The sequence below is a fragment of the Hippocampus zosterae genome, chromosome 21 (genome assembly GCF_025434085.1).
Source record: "Hippocampus zosterae strain Florida chromosome 21, ASM2543408v3, whole genome shotgun sequence".
In the NCBI taxonomy this organism is placed as follows: Eukaryota; Metazoa; Chordata; class Actinopteri; order Syngnathiformes; family Syngnathidae; genus Hippocampus; species Hippocampus zosterae.
Genome location: NC_067471.1, coordinates 6,476,981 through 6,489,571, shown reverse-complemented (window position 1 = coordinate 6,489,571; position 12,591 = coordinate 6,476,981). Strand labels below are relative to the sequence as shown.

The 12,591-nt window shown below is 46.7% G+C and overlaps 2 protein-coding genes across 6 annotated transcripts in view; both read right to left on the bottom strand.

Annotated features, from left to right (window-relative positions):
• col7a1l (collagen type VII alpha 1-like) overlaps positions 1-2,895 on the bottom strand; it is a 31,839-nt gene extending 28,944 nt beyond the window's left edge. For both annotated transcript variants that reach the window (XM_052055457.1, XM_052055456.1), the window contains exons 1-2: positions 1,616-2,895; positions 510-570 (exon numbers count right to left, since the gene is read on the bottom strand). The gene's annotated coding sequence lies outside the window, so the exon portion shown is untranslated. The remainder of the gene's footprint in view (positions 1-509; positions 571-1,615) is intronic.
• A 149-nt stretch (positions 2,896-3,044) lies between these two features.
• On the bottom strand, positions 3,045-11,775 carry lrguk (leucine-rich repeats and guanylate kinase domain containing). 4 transcript variants are annotated; one of them, XM_052055467.1, is made up of 19 exons: positions 11,436-11,772; positions 10,917-11,002; positions 10,757-10,838; positions 10,593-10,693; positions 10,317-10,398; positions 10,122-10,246; positions 9,219-9,362; positions 9,052-9,132; positions 8,827-8,913; positions 8,205-8,311; positions 7,756-7,875; positions 7,354-7,450; positions 6,437-6,550; positions 6,123-6,324; positions 5,633-5,710; positions 5,388-5,551; positions 5,215-5,303; positions 4,089-4,129; positions 3,045-4,011 (listed from the first exon to the last, which is right to left on the bottom strand). In XM_052055467.1, exons 1-19 carry the CDS (start codon positions 11,542-11,544, stop codon positions 3,827-3,829), a joined length of 2,094 nt encoding a protein of 697 aa, XP_051911427.1. In that variant the 5' UTR covers positions 11,545-11,772; the 3' UTR covers positions 3,045-3,826. The 4 variants fall into 4 exon arrangements, with proteins under 4 accessions (XP_051911427.1, XP_051911429.1, XP_051911426.1 ...); XM_052055469.1 differs by having other exon boundaries at positions 10,917-11,015; positions 11,436-11,771; XM_052055466.1 differs by having other exon boundaries at positions 5,388-5,710; positions 11,436-11,775.
• Positions 11,776-12,591: the final 816 nt, after the last annotated feature.

Here is a 12,591-nt window from a genome sequence, read left to right as displayed (position 1 = left end):
GCACACGGGTCACTGGGCTTTCTGCCCCGTGGCAGCTTTTCGAGCAGGTGACTTCTCAAATCTTCACTTTGACTGGCTCCACCTCAAAGCGAGCATGAGTGCAAAGACTCATGTTGGAGTATGTTTCATAAGCAAGTGCAGGCCAAACACAAGTAAAGAGCGCAGCCATGCTATGCAAGACATCCCCCCCCCCTCCTCCTGTTGGTTCCACCGTGATAAATTCACTTAATTAGCCGCCTGCGACTGTGACACGAGCTGTCATGGCAACGGGAGGCAAAACAGAGAGGTTGCGCGGGGAGGTTTGCGTTTTAGACCCGAACAGAGGATTGAGACGCAGCCGAGAGAATTAGTCACGAGCGTGTGTCCAATTACCACTCCCGAGCCGACATGAGAATCTCTAAATAATGAACGTAAGCGCGCTGGCTCACTAAACCCCATCAACACTGAGAAAACAGAACGCAAGGAAGCAAGAACAAACGTGTACTGCTTGATTTTACATGAGAACTTACTGGAACATTCCAAAGGAGTGTGGCCATCGTGCTCCAAAAGAGTGAACGTCACTTCGAGCCCCTGTTAAAGTCAACACAAAAATATAGCACAGAGAAGTTGTTAACAACCGTATCAAGTTGGTTTGATGAACAAAATGAGGCTTAAAAATGGTGAAAAATTAAATCTACGGGGTTGTGCGGGCCACCTTTTCCACACCGCAACGACGAGGCGTTCTAAATGCAAAGCCGCTGTCCACACGGTGGCTACCACATCGAACATGAATAAAATAAAGTTGCGCGTACGCCTTCTCTATGTGACCTGCGCGCACTCACGGCGGACAATGAGGCGCTCTAACCCCGGCGGACTATATGAAGCTAGCTATATTGTTTACATTATCGCATTGCAAATAATGTACTTTTTTGTTTTGTTTTTTTACACCTCCACCTGTCAAGCGTGAGCTCACTGGAATGTGTCTCCGCGTGTTGTATAAAACCGCGCGTCGGTCACGGTTGAGGGATGACACAAGCACTTACACACATACGTACACAAGCAGAGACAAGTCTGCTGCAAGCGGGTCATTGCAATTTTTTTTGTGCCGGAGCTCACTAGAATAGAAAATGGCTGCAGGAAGCCTGGGTGAAGTTCTGATAGAGGCGGCTTGCTGTTTATTATACAAGTGTTCAGGCATTGGAACACGACAGCCGACACGGGGAGGCGAATGTGGCCGTGAGCTGACTCGCAGTGCAGTGTTTCGATACGACGGCACGAGAGGCGAAATTAATGCGGGAAGCAGATGGCGAGCTTTTGAAAAGTCCCGCAGTCAACCAATTTTGCTATGCACGGCGCAGTCAGAGGGGAAGCACAAGGACGCTCGCCTGTTTGACAGGCGGACATTCGGTGCATCAATGGCGCTGATGGCGAGTGGTTGGGTACTGTGGGGGGCTCAGTTCAATGAGAAAGTAGATAAAATAGATGAAAGCACACAAAAAAAAACATTTGGGGGAAGATTTCAAAATATTCAACTCAATCATTGCTATCTCATGGTCAAACAAAGGACTTTTTGACTTCTACAGCCGTCAAAGGCAGTGAATGATCCATTTTCAAAACACCCTCGAGGTAACCTTACCTGCATAGCCAAGCTGGCGACCCTGCTCCCTGCTTTCCAAGCAGAGGTCGTCCCACCCACCTCCACAGAACCCCTGAGGCCAAAAGCTGAGGGGTCGAAGGGGTTAAGACTCATAGCGTCACCAATTTTAACAAACACCACAAAGGATATACATCAACGCCATCGTCCACTTTTGACCTTGGAGAGTGCTCACGCTATGCTAAGTTCCGCTACAGGGTGCGTAGGATGACTATTGCCTAAATGTGATTTAACGACGTTAAAAGTCCCCTTCAAGGTCACTCGGGCTTTATGAGTCGTGTGAGACCAAGCGGCATCTCCTCCGCTCTAAATTTATAAAAGTTGACTTCTTTAGTATGCACTATGTATTGATTATCACAATTACACACCATTACGGTTCTATTATCCGCACTGGCTGGCTTTAATTACACTGGAGAGCCGACGGGGCGCGTGGACGAGGACAAGAGCAGCGGAGAGGATGGCGATGGTGTAGGTGGAGGCGGCGACACACACACACACACACACACACACTCTGCGCCAAACTAATTAAAACAGAAACTTTTTTTTTTTGTTTCCGGCAAGTCGACAGCCAATGAATCTGGCAGCGAATGAATGTGTCCGCAGGGAAGAGGCGGCGAGTAGTTATACGTCCGCACGCACCAGGACGAAGAGGGAGGGGTAAGAGGAAGTGGAAGAGAGCCGTTGCTATGACGACTGAGCATTGCGCCACATGCAGCACTCGATGCGGCCGCTCCGCGATTAACGGTACAAGATTCACGACGCCAATATTTGCTCAGCGCAGCTATATCGCCGGCAATACTAAAACACACTAACACGCTGCACCTGTAACATATTATTGGGCTTTCACAGTCGATTTTGGGGCTTTATTCATTCCCTCGTAACCGCCTTGGTGTTGCATAACACATCAGTGAAAGTTACTAATACTGTGGAGACTCTGAAGATTACACGCTGGTCAAAATAAGGGGGCCTGATCAATCATCTTAGATGTCACACAGTTGCATGACTCATTTTGACTCATTTGCCTGCAGATTTTGGCCTGTTTTGCTGTCGCTTCTCTTGTCTCCATGCACCCCTTGGCTTTGAGCAAAGCGAGGCTGTTCCAGTCAGGATTCGGCATCCACCAGCATGGAGTCTTATGTTGTTTAAAGTAACAACACCTGACAGTGGTCATTCGGGAAGGGGAATCCCTCCAATCTGGGATCTATTCTCTTAGCCCCACCTCCAAAAACATATTTTTTTTTTTCTGAGCCAGATTGTGTGTGCAAGGGGCCGAGGGGGGCTCGGAGACTCTTGTGTGAGTACGGGCTGTACAAATACACATGACCTGACTTTGCCAAAATATCCATTTAATGGCAAAGGGCACAGTGGCTCACCAGATCCAGTAGGTTGCGCTGATGAACAAAGCTGTTAGTTCTAATTCAAATATGCCTTTTATTTTCATGCGAGTCAATGAGATTGCAGTCATTTCTTTGTCTCATCTTCCTGCAATTCCTTTTTCCAGCAGATCCCCACTGCCAGTGAAACAGCAGAGTTAGCGTATTTTTGTTTGTTTTTTTGGTACACTGACAAAAAAATATATATAAATAAAAAATCCACCAGAGAATGAGAGTACAAGTTTTCCTCATACTGTGTGTAAAGACTTAAATAGCCGCTGCGCCTTGTATACAAAGGCCACTGATTGTGGACACCGACTTTGTAGAAAGCGGCGCCGACTGGGGTGTAACTAGGTTAGATCTCGGGGGGTGGGGGGGTGGGGGGGTGAGCCAGGCATGCAGACAATATCTGCCAAAGAATTATGACGGGCCCTGTAACATCTGCTGCCTCCAGAGCAAGACAGACATTGATGGATGGCCAGGTGCGCCTCCCCTGTTAACACTTTGAAACTCTTGTTTGAAAGCCGAATTAACGTGTACGCGCACACACGGGCGTACTCGTTAAAACTGCAATCTTGGCTTTGATGACCCATTAAAATTGCAACCCAAAGTATAGGACTGGGTCATAAAAAAAAAAAGTATCCTGACATGCAGCATGGAAAGACGACGAGGCACAATTGTTTGTTTTGGAGCAGAGCCATTGACGGATGTGCGAAGAGAGTAAGATATGTGCCGTCATGCACTCAATTGTCACTCGCTTATACTCTCTGTTAAAATTAAAATGAATCAATGTGCTTTCTTGTCTTTAAGAACCGTGACGCTATCCTTGCGTGCTGGCCTGGACGTGGCGGCGGCGGCGGCGGCTGGGCGATGGCAGAGGGCTACCGACTTGCGGGGTCTTGCGTTCAGGCGGGATCGGAGGCAAGACGGGTTTGACGCCGGATCCGGGCCGCCTGTCAGAAAGGGGCGTGATGCCAGCCGGCGCTTGTTGCGGCTGCTCGTCACCTATAAATGACGCCGCCATGATGAGAAATGAGATAGAAATCGAGTTGCGATGTGAAAAGAGATCCCGGCGGGACAACCTTTAATCGTATCCGCTGAGTGTCCTGGAGATTCATCTGAGCTGTTGAGAAAAAAAAAAGAGAGCGATGACAAGTGGAAGTTATGGCAGATTCCCAGATGAAAGGAGTCTAAGAGTCCTAAACTCCACTTTGTTTTGTTGCCTGGAAACTAAAATGGCCCCTGGGACTCAATTAATCGACAGTTGCGTGATGCGCGGTGACAATACGTGAAGGAGACACTCGCAAGCTGGGACGCATCCTGGCGAAGATGAGTGCAGACAAGAAGACACGTCTGGAATCCTCTGCACAAATACTGCGGGGCTGAGTAACGTTCGGATGGATGACGGCGACACCGCGCGCCGAGATGAAGCCACGGGGGGGGCATACGGATGAAAAGACGCAATTGTAATTACATTTTGGGGTGAGAAAGGACAAGGGGAAAAAAAAGTGCAAGCCTCGAGACATTTCTTACATGTAGGTTGCAACCTTTTCAGCATGAGTGACTCATTTTAATTATTTTTCGCCGCTGAAAAAAAAAATATTCTTTTACGACCGCATGAGGCAAAATTAAAATAATCCTTTTTACTGTTGGGAAGCTCAATTTCTGAGACGCTTGACGACGTTAAGGTCAACAAGGTCTCCAAAACGATGATTATGAATTGACGCGATAATCGATCGGTTGTCGTTAGTTGTTGCACGTGTCGTGATAACGAATATTTCAACGCAAATGGACGCATGACGAGCATATTTTATTTAAAGTCAGTATTAGTGTTCTTTTCCTTCCAAAATACTTTTTTTTTTGGGTGGGGGGCGAGAATTGATTCATTGTATCAAGGCACTGTACTATTTGAAGCTTTGTTTTGTTCCGTACGTGTTCATTTTGTAGTTTTCGTGGAGGTGTGGCGTTGCGCTGAGTGGAAACTCTACAACGAGCCCATCGAATTAGCCTCGCTGCTGGTTTTAGCGGCGGGCCACTTCACACTCAAGGTCAGGAAGTCCAAACAACCCATCAAAAAGCAGTTAGGACAAGTGGGCCAATCAAGCCAATTTGGGCCCCCCCTGGCAGAGGGAGGGCAGGGTCTCCCCACTCAGAATTAGGGCTGAGAGAGAGAGAGGTCAGTCAAGTGTGTGCTGCTTCAAAATGAACCTTCTGATGAGCCAACTGTAGACCCCCGGACTCTTCCCCACGACTGCCTCTCTCACCGGCTGCTCACGCCTGCGGATGGAAGCCAGCTCCTGAAGAAGAGACACGTGGACCAAAAATAAGAAAAAAAAAAACAAAACACCAAAGACAAGGGTAATTTTCCATCGGAAACTCACAGCCGGAGTCTTGCTGGGGGCGAGCTGATGCTGGCCGCGGGTGCAAGAGTTTATGTCAAGGGGCTCTGAGGGGTCGAGGGAAGATGTAGCTGGGTCGGGCGACGCGGATGAGTCCGACCTTTGCTGCTCCGTGGGGGGCTCCTCTTCCTTATCCTCGCCTGAGGCTGGAAAATATTTGTGGGGGGGGACAAGCACACCAAACGTTGCAGTTGGCGCGCACAGCCAGCGAGAGAAGGTGGCCATACCTTCTTCTTCCTGGTCTTCGAGCAACAGGTAGTTCTTCACCACCCGCTCCAGCATGCGGTAGGCTCTATCCCAGTAATCTGCGAGCACAAAGTACGCTTCACCAAGGTGGCCGCTGCACCGCCCATCGAGCGCCAAAAGCGACGGGGACGTCAGCGGGTGCATAAAAGTGATGAGTGTGCTGCCCTCCCCGCGTGTCGGTCTCATTAAGAAAGGAGCTAAAACACGCCGGCATGACTAACCGTTTGACGCTGCGGCCTTAATACAAAGCGGTAATGGGAATGAAATTGTGCTGTATGGATTTTTTAGCGAGGCGTGTTCATTTATCTAAGGCCTTATCGGTGACAAGAGGGGGTGGTTTGTCTCTGTGGGGCAGTGCGATGACAGAAGAAAAAAAAAAAAAAACAAAGTGTCTCTTGCTATCAAATTCACATGATATCCTCCGCGGCGTTGACGCTAATAGCAAATAGACAGCTTGGGGCTGAGGCGTACCGCAACGGATGACGTTGTCGAAGAAGCCGGGCCGCTCCCTGTTGAAGTTGTCGTACAGCTCGATGCGCGACAAGGCCGCCTCGATCTGGGCGTCAGTGTAGAGGTTTCGACTCCTCAGCATGGCCTTGTAGTTTTCCGCTATGGTGGGGATGAGCAGGATGTAGCGGGGCTCAAAGATGCTCTTCTTTAGACTCAGCACGCCCTGTGAAGATGACGGGAGAAGAGTGGTTGAGCCTCAACGCATTCCAAAAGGGCGTTTTGTGCCGTCCTTTTTAAATCATTGTGGCTGCTTTGAATAAAAATGAATGATTGACCTCCAGCTCCATTTGCACGCAGCACGCCAGTCCTTCCCGGGCGACATCTTCGATGGCGTCCCTGCTTAGACCGTACTTGTGGCCACCGTATTGGACAGTTTGGAGGAAAGCCCCCTGCAATGGGACGGCCAGTCCAGTTAAGAGGAGCAGTTACAGTGAACACACATGAGGACTATCATCTATATGTTCATTCATTCATTCATTCATTCATTCATCTTCCGAGCCGCTTGATCCTCACTAGGGTCGCGGGGGGTGCTGGAGCCCATCCCAGCCGTCTCCGGGCAGTAGGCGGGGGACACCCTGAATCGGTTGCCAGCCAATCGCAGGGCACACAGAGACGAACAACCATTCGCGCTCACACTCACACCTAGGGACAATTTAGAGTGTTCAATCAGCCTGCCATGCATATTTTTGGAATGTGGGAGGAAACCGGAGCACCCGGAGAAAACCCACGCAGGCCCAGGGAGAACATGCAAACTCCACACAGGGAGGCCGGAGCTGGAATTGAACCCGGTACAGGGGCTTTAGGTAGGGGTGGCTGCTTTAGAGTGCCTCATTGTTGCAAGTTTGCATGCTTTCGGAATGTGGGAGGAAGCCGCACTACCCGGAGAAAACCCACGCAGGCCCGGGGAGAACATGCAAACTCCACACAGGGAGGCCGGAGCTGGAATCGAACCCGGTACCTCTGCACTGTGAAGCCGACGTGCTAACCACTGGACTACCGGGCCGCCTAATCTATATGTGTTGGTAGAATTATGGTGTTGAAACACACACACGATAATCCATCGGAAAGGACAAAAGGGAGAAGGCACGAGAGTTGTGAGCAATAAATTAGGTGTCTGACAACATAAGCGCTGGAAGAGAGATCAAGACGAGCGTCACATGACACTTGAGAGAAGGCAGTGAGACAGACGCACCCTGTGCACGAGTAGCTCAAACTCTTCCTCGCTGACAAAATGGTAGTCGCTGCCGTTCACCTCGCCAAAGTAGGGCTCCCTGGTGGTGTGGCTGACCCTGCATGAAAAGGACAACCACAAAAAAAAAAAACAATGTCAGGGAACAAGCGTGCAAATTACAGCAAGGAATACCAGACTGACAGCAGGGGGTTAAGTCTCAGGACAAGAGCCCTTTGGCAGTGGAATGCCTGTTCAAGAATGGAACCCTCATGACAGGTCTATGAAGTATTTGTCGTTGCATGCGTCTTATGTTCGGGGTTGTGCTTCATTTGGATTTTGACACTTGAAAACCGCCAACGGTGAACTATTATCCCTCGAGGGCAAAAATGTGGGGATTTCTCCCCATTAATATAAGACACTGACCCGTATGCGAAAAAGTCTTCAAAGTCCTCACAAAGGCGATGGGCCATCTCCCTTTTCCCGCAGCCTTGCGGGCCGGTCAGAACAAGCATCGGATACGGAGCGTCGTCGCTGGGGAGAGTGCTGCGTGGATAACAGAATTTTTATCATGCAATTCAACTAAAGGCGAAACAGATCAAATGGATGTGTCGTTTTTTCCACTGTAATCGTAATTCCAGGTGAATCTTTTTTTTTTTTTTTTGAAGTGATGATATATGTACTTGTCTTTTTATTGTCTGAGCGAGTAGGCAGATAACAGAACAACATTCTCTCCGAAGAACAACTGCGGCGGGTTTTCAAAAGATATGTCAAGACACGATGAGCAATGGCGGAACAACGGGCTCGCTCATAAGGACGCGGAAAGCAGCGAGAGTTTTGTAGGAGGCTAAAAGGACGGACGGGGGGATACCGACGTGTCATAGAGGTGCTGAGGCTGCATCAGCTGATACATCAGCTGGGTCATGTGATCTCTGGCCGCCACCACATCCAGCGGCGGGTCGTACTTGTTGATGGACAACACCTGGATGAGACACATCCAGTCGATCAGTGGTTAACCAATTCAGTTTCTTTTCGTCCTTTTACTTTATTTATTATGTGAAGGAAAATTGTAAATAGTACTGCGATTTATCCATTTTGTGTTCATATTGCATTTAATTGAAAGATGTTTGTTGTTTTTTTCTCTTTCTTCTTTCTACATACATTCTTGCTGCTGGAGGCTGTAAATTTCCCCAGTGTGGGACGAATAAAGGATATCTTATCTTATCTTATGAGGAAAAAAAAAAGGCTCATCATAATATTGAAGACAAAACAACATTCAGATTCCCCACCCCCTTGAAATGATTCACTATTACGAAATAAAACTTGGCCCAAAGTAAATGCTTGAATGCAGATCAAAGTCAAACACAACTTAACTGTACTTATCATGCACTTTGAACAGTTTTTTTTAACCGATTCTTAGCATACCACTAAAGGGTGTCCATGTATCACGAGTTGTACCCACTCCACTGTACTTTTTTTTTATTGTTCATGACAAACCTTCTCTTCTATAGTGACTTTCTCTTGGTCCAACAGGGTCAGATGCTGGATGAGGAAGACTACCGACAGCCGGTACTCTGGCTTCTCCTAACACAGCATACTCAACATCTTGTTACATAAGTACATCTTTGAGAGTCAAAATGAAGTGTTATTCTATTTGCAAAGGCTGATTTTTTTTTATTTTTATTTCTCATGGCGTCCATATCTGGCATTTAAGTTCATTACCTGTACAGGGTTCCCCAAAAGATTCAATTCCCTCAGCAGGAAAAGACTCTGAATGTGTTTACACTCCTCAATCTCAGAAATCTATGTTTAAAAGAAAAGGAAAAAAAAAAAGCTATCACTGTGTCAAAGTGTGCAGCGGCATTTCATTTCTGGCGCTGCACAAACACCTGATTTCTTTCCAGGTTCATAGAGCCCAGCAGGTGGAGGTTGTTGAGGCCAGCGAGACTGCTGATGCGGTTCACGGACAGATCCAGAGTTTGTATCCTCTTCAGGTTCTCCAGACCTTCTGTGCTTGTCAAACGGTTGCCCCTCTGGACACAAATGGAGAAGATGTTTAAGATCAGAAATGCACTCCATGGTTCTCTGTAGTTCAAATTAGAAAGGAGCTCCGGTCAGGGTTCCCCCGCTACATAAATTCTAACAGATGAGGCAGGCCAACAGCTGGCAAGGCGCTCATTCAGCACAAAGCCAAACCTTCGCAGGCACCGATTGCTAGTTTACATGCTTTGACTAAAGTCATTATCTTGCTGCCTGGCAAGCGCTCGTCGAGCATGAGGCCTGGCAGAGGGCCGCTCTCCGCGTGTCGGAAGAGGGCGGGACGTGCTGCGGGACAAGTTTGGCTCTTCACAGAGGCAGCGTGTCAGGAAGGGGGGTGGGGGGGGTGGTCAGGTGCAGGATGGACCAGCCAGGACCATGACTGGCTGACCTCTGGAGCCATGCTGGTCATGATAGGAATTGAAATGGGAAGAGGGGGCCAAGGGTAGGATTAATGTACAAAGCTGGATTAAAAAAAGGACATTTTAATTCCTTGTTCCACAGATGAAACTTGAACCCTTATTTTAGTATCTTATTTGTTTTGAACACTGTTATTGTCCTATATTTAACTTTTAAATGTTATTTTTTGCCCCCATAATGACTTCTAATAATGTTTATTATTAGTTTGGATGAATTAATAAAATTCTTCTTCATGTCTCAAGGCATACAAACCAAACAAAATCAGCATAGCTTCTTAAACTATGAATCGGAAAAAAAAACCCAAAATCACATCTTGGACTCTGTCAAGGACTGACCAGGTTGAGGTCTTTAAGCGGAACGTCGTCCAGACTGCAGATGCTGGTGATGCGGTTGTGCGCCACGCTGAGATAGGTCAATTTGCAGCACTTCTCTAAACCGTGGATCCGCTTCAGACGATTGTCTGAATTGTAGCAAGTCAAGGGCGCTGCATGAACATGCCTGTGTATCATTCTTGCATATGATAAGGATACGGTCCAGCTCCAGCTTGACGAGCGCCTCATAGGCTGACATGTCCTTCATTTGTGTCAAAACGTTGTAGGAGAAATTGACCTCCTGTAAAAACAGCAGGAGGAGATTGCCTAATTCTGCGAGGATATTCAATTAGCTGAGCATTCAAGGGCGTCGAAAGCCTTTTAAGCATGTTTGGAGTGACGGCAGATGGCACGCGGGCCCGTCATGGGGAATAACACATCCACCAGTCAAAGTTTGTCTTCTGCTGTCAAGCTCAAGGTCCTGCTTGCCGGTACCTTCAGGTTCTTAGGGGGATCGAAGCCAAAGAAATCCGAGATCTCATTGTGAGAGACATCCAGGATGACGAGGAAGGGCATGTGGCTCACACAGGACAGATCTAGACCATGGAAAAATTATGAATAAAGCCGCTGCCCCGAGAATATTCCTTTATTATGATTACCTGTAATTCTGTTGTTTGACAGCTCCAGCTTTTGGAGGTGAACATAATTTGACAAGACTGAGATGTCCCTCAGCTTGCGACCCTGGTAAAAAAATAAACAAGTGAAAATTGACCTGAACATTTTTGTCTCGGCTTTACACACTGTAAAAATGCATCTTACGGGAAGCGCCACGTGGTAGTATGGGTGCTGAAGTCCAGTGTTGAAGCGTCCAAGGCGGGCCACACAGCTGGACACCAAGCCAGCACCTAAAACGACATCCTGTGAGCAGAAATAATGAAGAATAATCAAATTTGTCTAAGTAGAGCAGTGTAACAGCTCCCATCTAATAATTACATATTAAGATCAGAAATTCAAGTACACTTGAGACTTCAAAAAGTAACAAATATATGCAGATTGTTAAATTCTAAGCACAAAACGGAGCATATCTTTGTCAAGTCAGATTTTTTTCCTTTTTTTTTATATACAACATTTGTATTTGAAGTCGTGATCTTGTAGGTGTGCTTAATTATCCAGGGCGTATGGCACATTTAAAATGCTGTACAATAAATTATATCTATTACAGTGTTACCAACTGACATAGAACTTCGTAATCACTTTGAGCTAGGAATGAATCTGAGTGGAAAAAGACACATATAAGGGTGGGACAGGGCAAGTTCCTCCATTTAATGTCACACTTACCCTTTCCGCCATGTCTACACACCTGGTTGTTACTTCGTAGGACGCTCAGCTTAACTATTGGTTGGTTATTACAATTATTAGATGACGAAAAATCGTCAAAAAATGACATCAGACGACGGACTCGGACGCTGCCGTTGTGACGTAATGCAGTTAGCTGTCTAGCAATTAGCACACCAAGGCTTTCGGCTGTGTCTCCTAGCAACGCGTAGGTGACGGCGAAGAAAGGGATTGTGGGTAATGTAGTTTTCGATAACTACCGCCATTGGGAAATACAGTACTGTATACTCATGCCCAAAAAGTCACAGACCCACTTCAAAACAAAGGGAAATGGCACAAAAAACAAGTGATATTAATTACCTGTAAGTCGGGAGGAATGACGAAACCAAAATGTTCATGTTTTTGTTGTTACTAAGACTAGAAAGGACACGATCGCAAAACCCGTAGTTTGGCGAGGGCCTTTCCGGATGTGAGGCAATCAGCGACACCTGTAGGTAGTCACCTGACTAGATGACGCAATCATACGAGTCAAATGTTCAATAAATTAATGTCAAAATGTGCTGTATTTAAAACATTAACGATGGTGATATTAATTTTTCATTGAAATCATTATTGATTTCGTGTTTAAAAGTTACGTTTTCCTTGTAAATAAATCAAAATGGCTGCTGAGCAAAAACACCAGGCAAAACTCATTTGAATGTTTATTGTGTGTCGTGTAACCGTGCATTTGTTCTGATATGTAAAAACAACTGTGAGGAAATTAAGTGTGGTGATTGAACAAAAAGCAAATAAAGCAGAAGTGTTGACATGTTTTAGTGCCAATCACTGACAATTCTGCTCAAGTTTCCCATGTATTGAATTGCATCAAGTAGCAGCTTTTTCAGGGTTTACAGCAAGTTTCGTCAAACCCGTCCAAGAGGAACCCGCAGCTGTTTTCCCATCGGCCCCAACTGTCAATATGATAGATTGTGTTGGGCCAGTGAGGTATTGACAGAGCCCTCTTGTTCCTGCTGCTATTAAGTACTCCTTTCCAAGTTAATGAACTGAAACACAAGGAAGGGCCGCTTGAAGAGGAAGTTTCAAATGTAATATTAGCAACAGAATTATTTCCACCCCACAACAAATAAAAAATAAAATAAAATAAGACCACCTGCCGGGG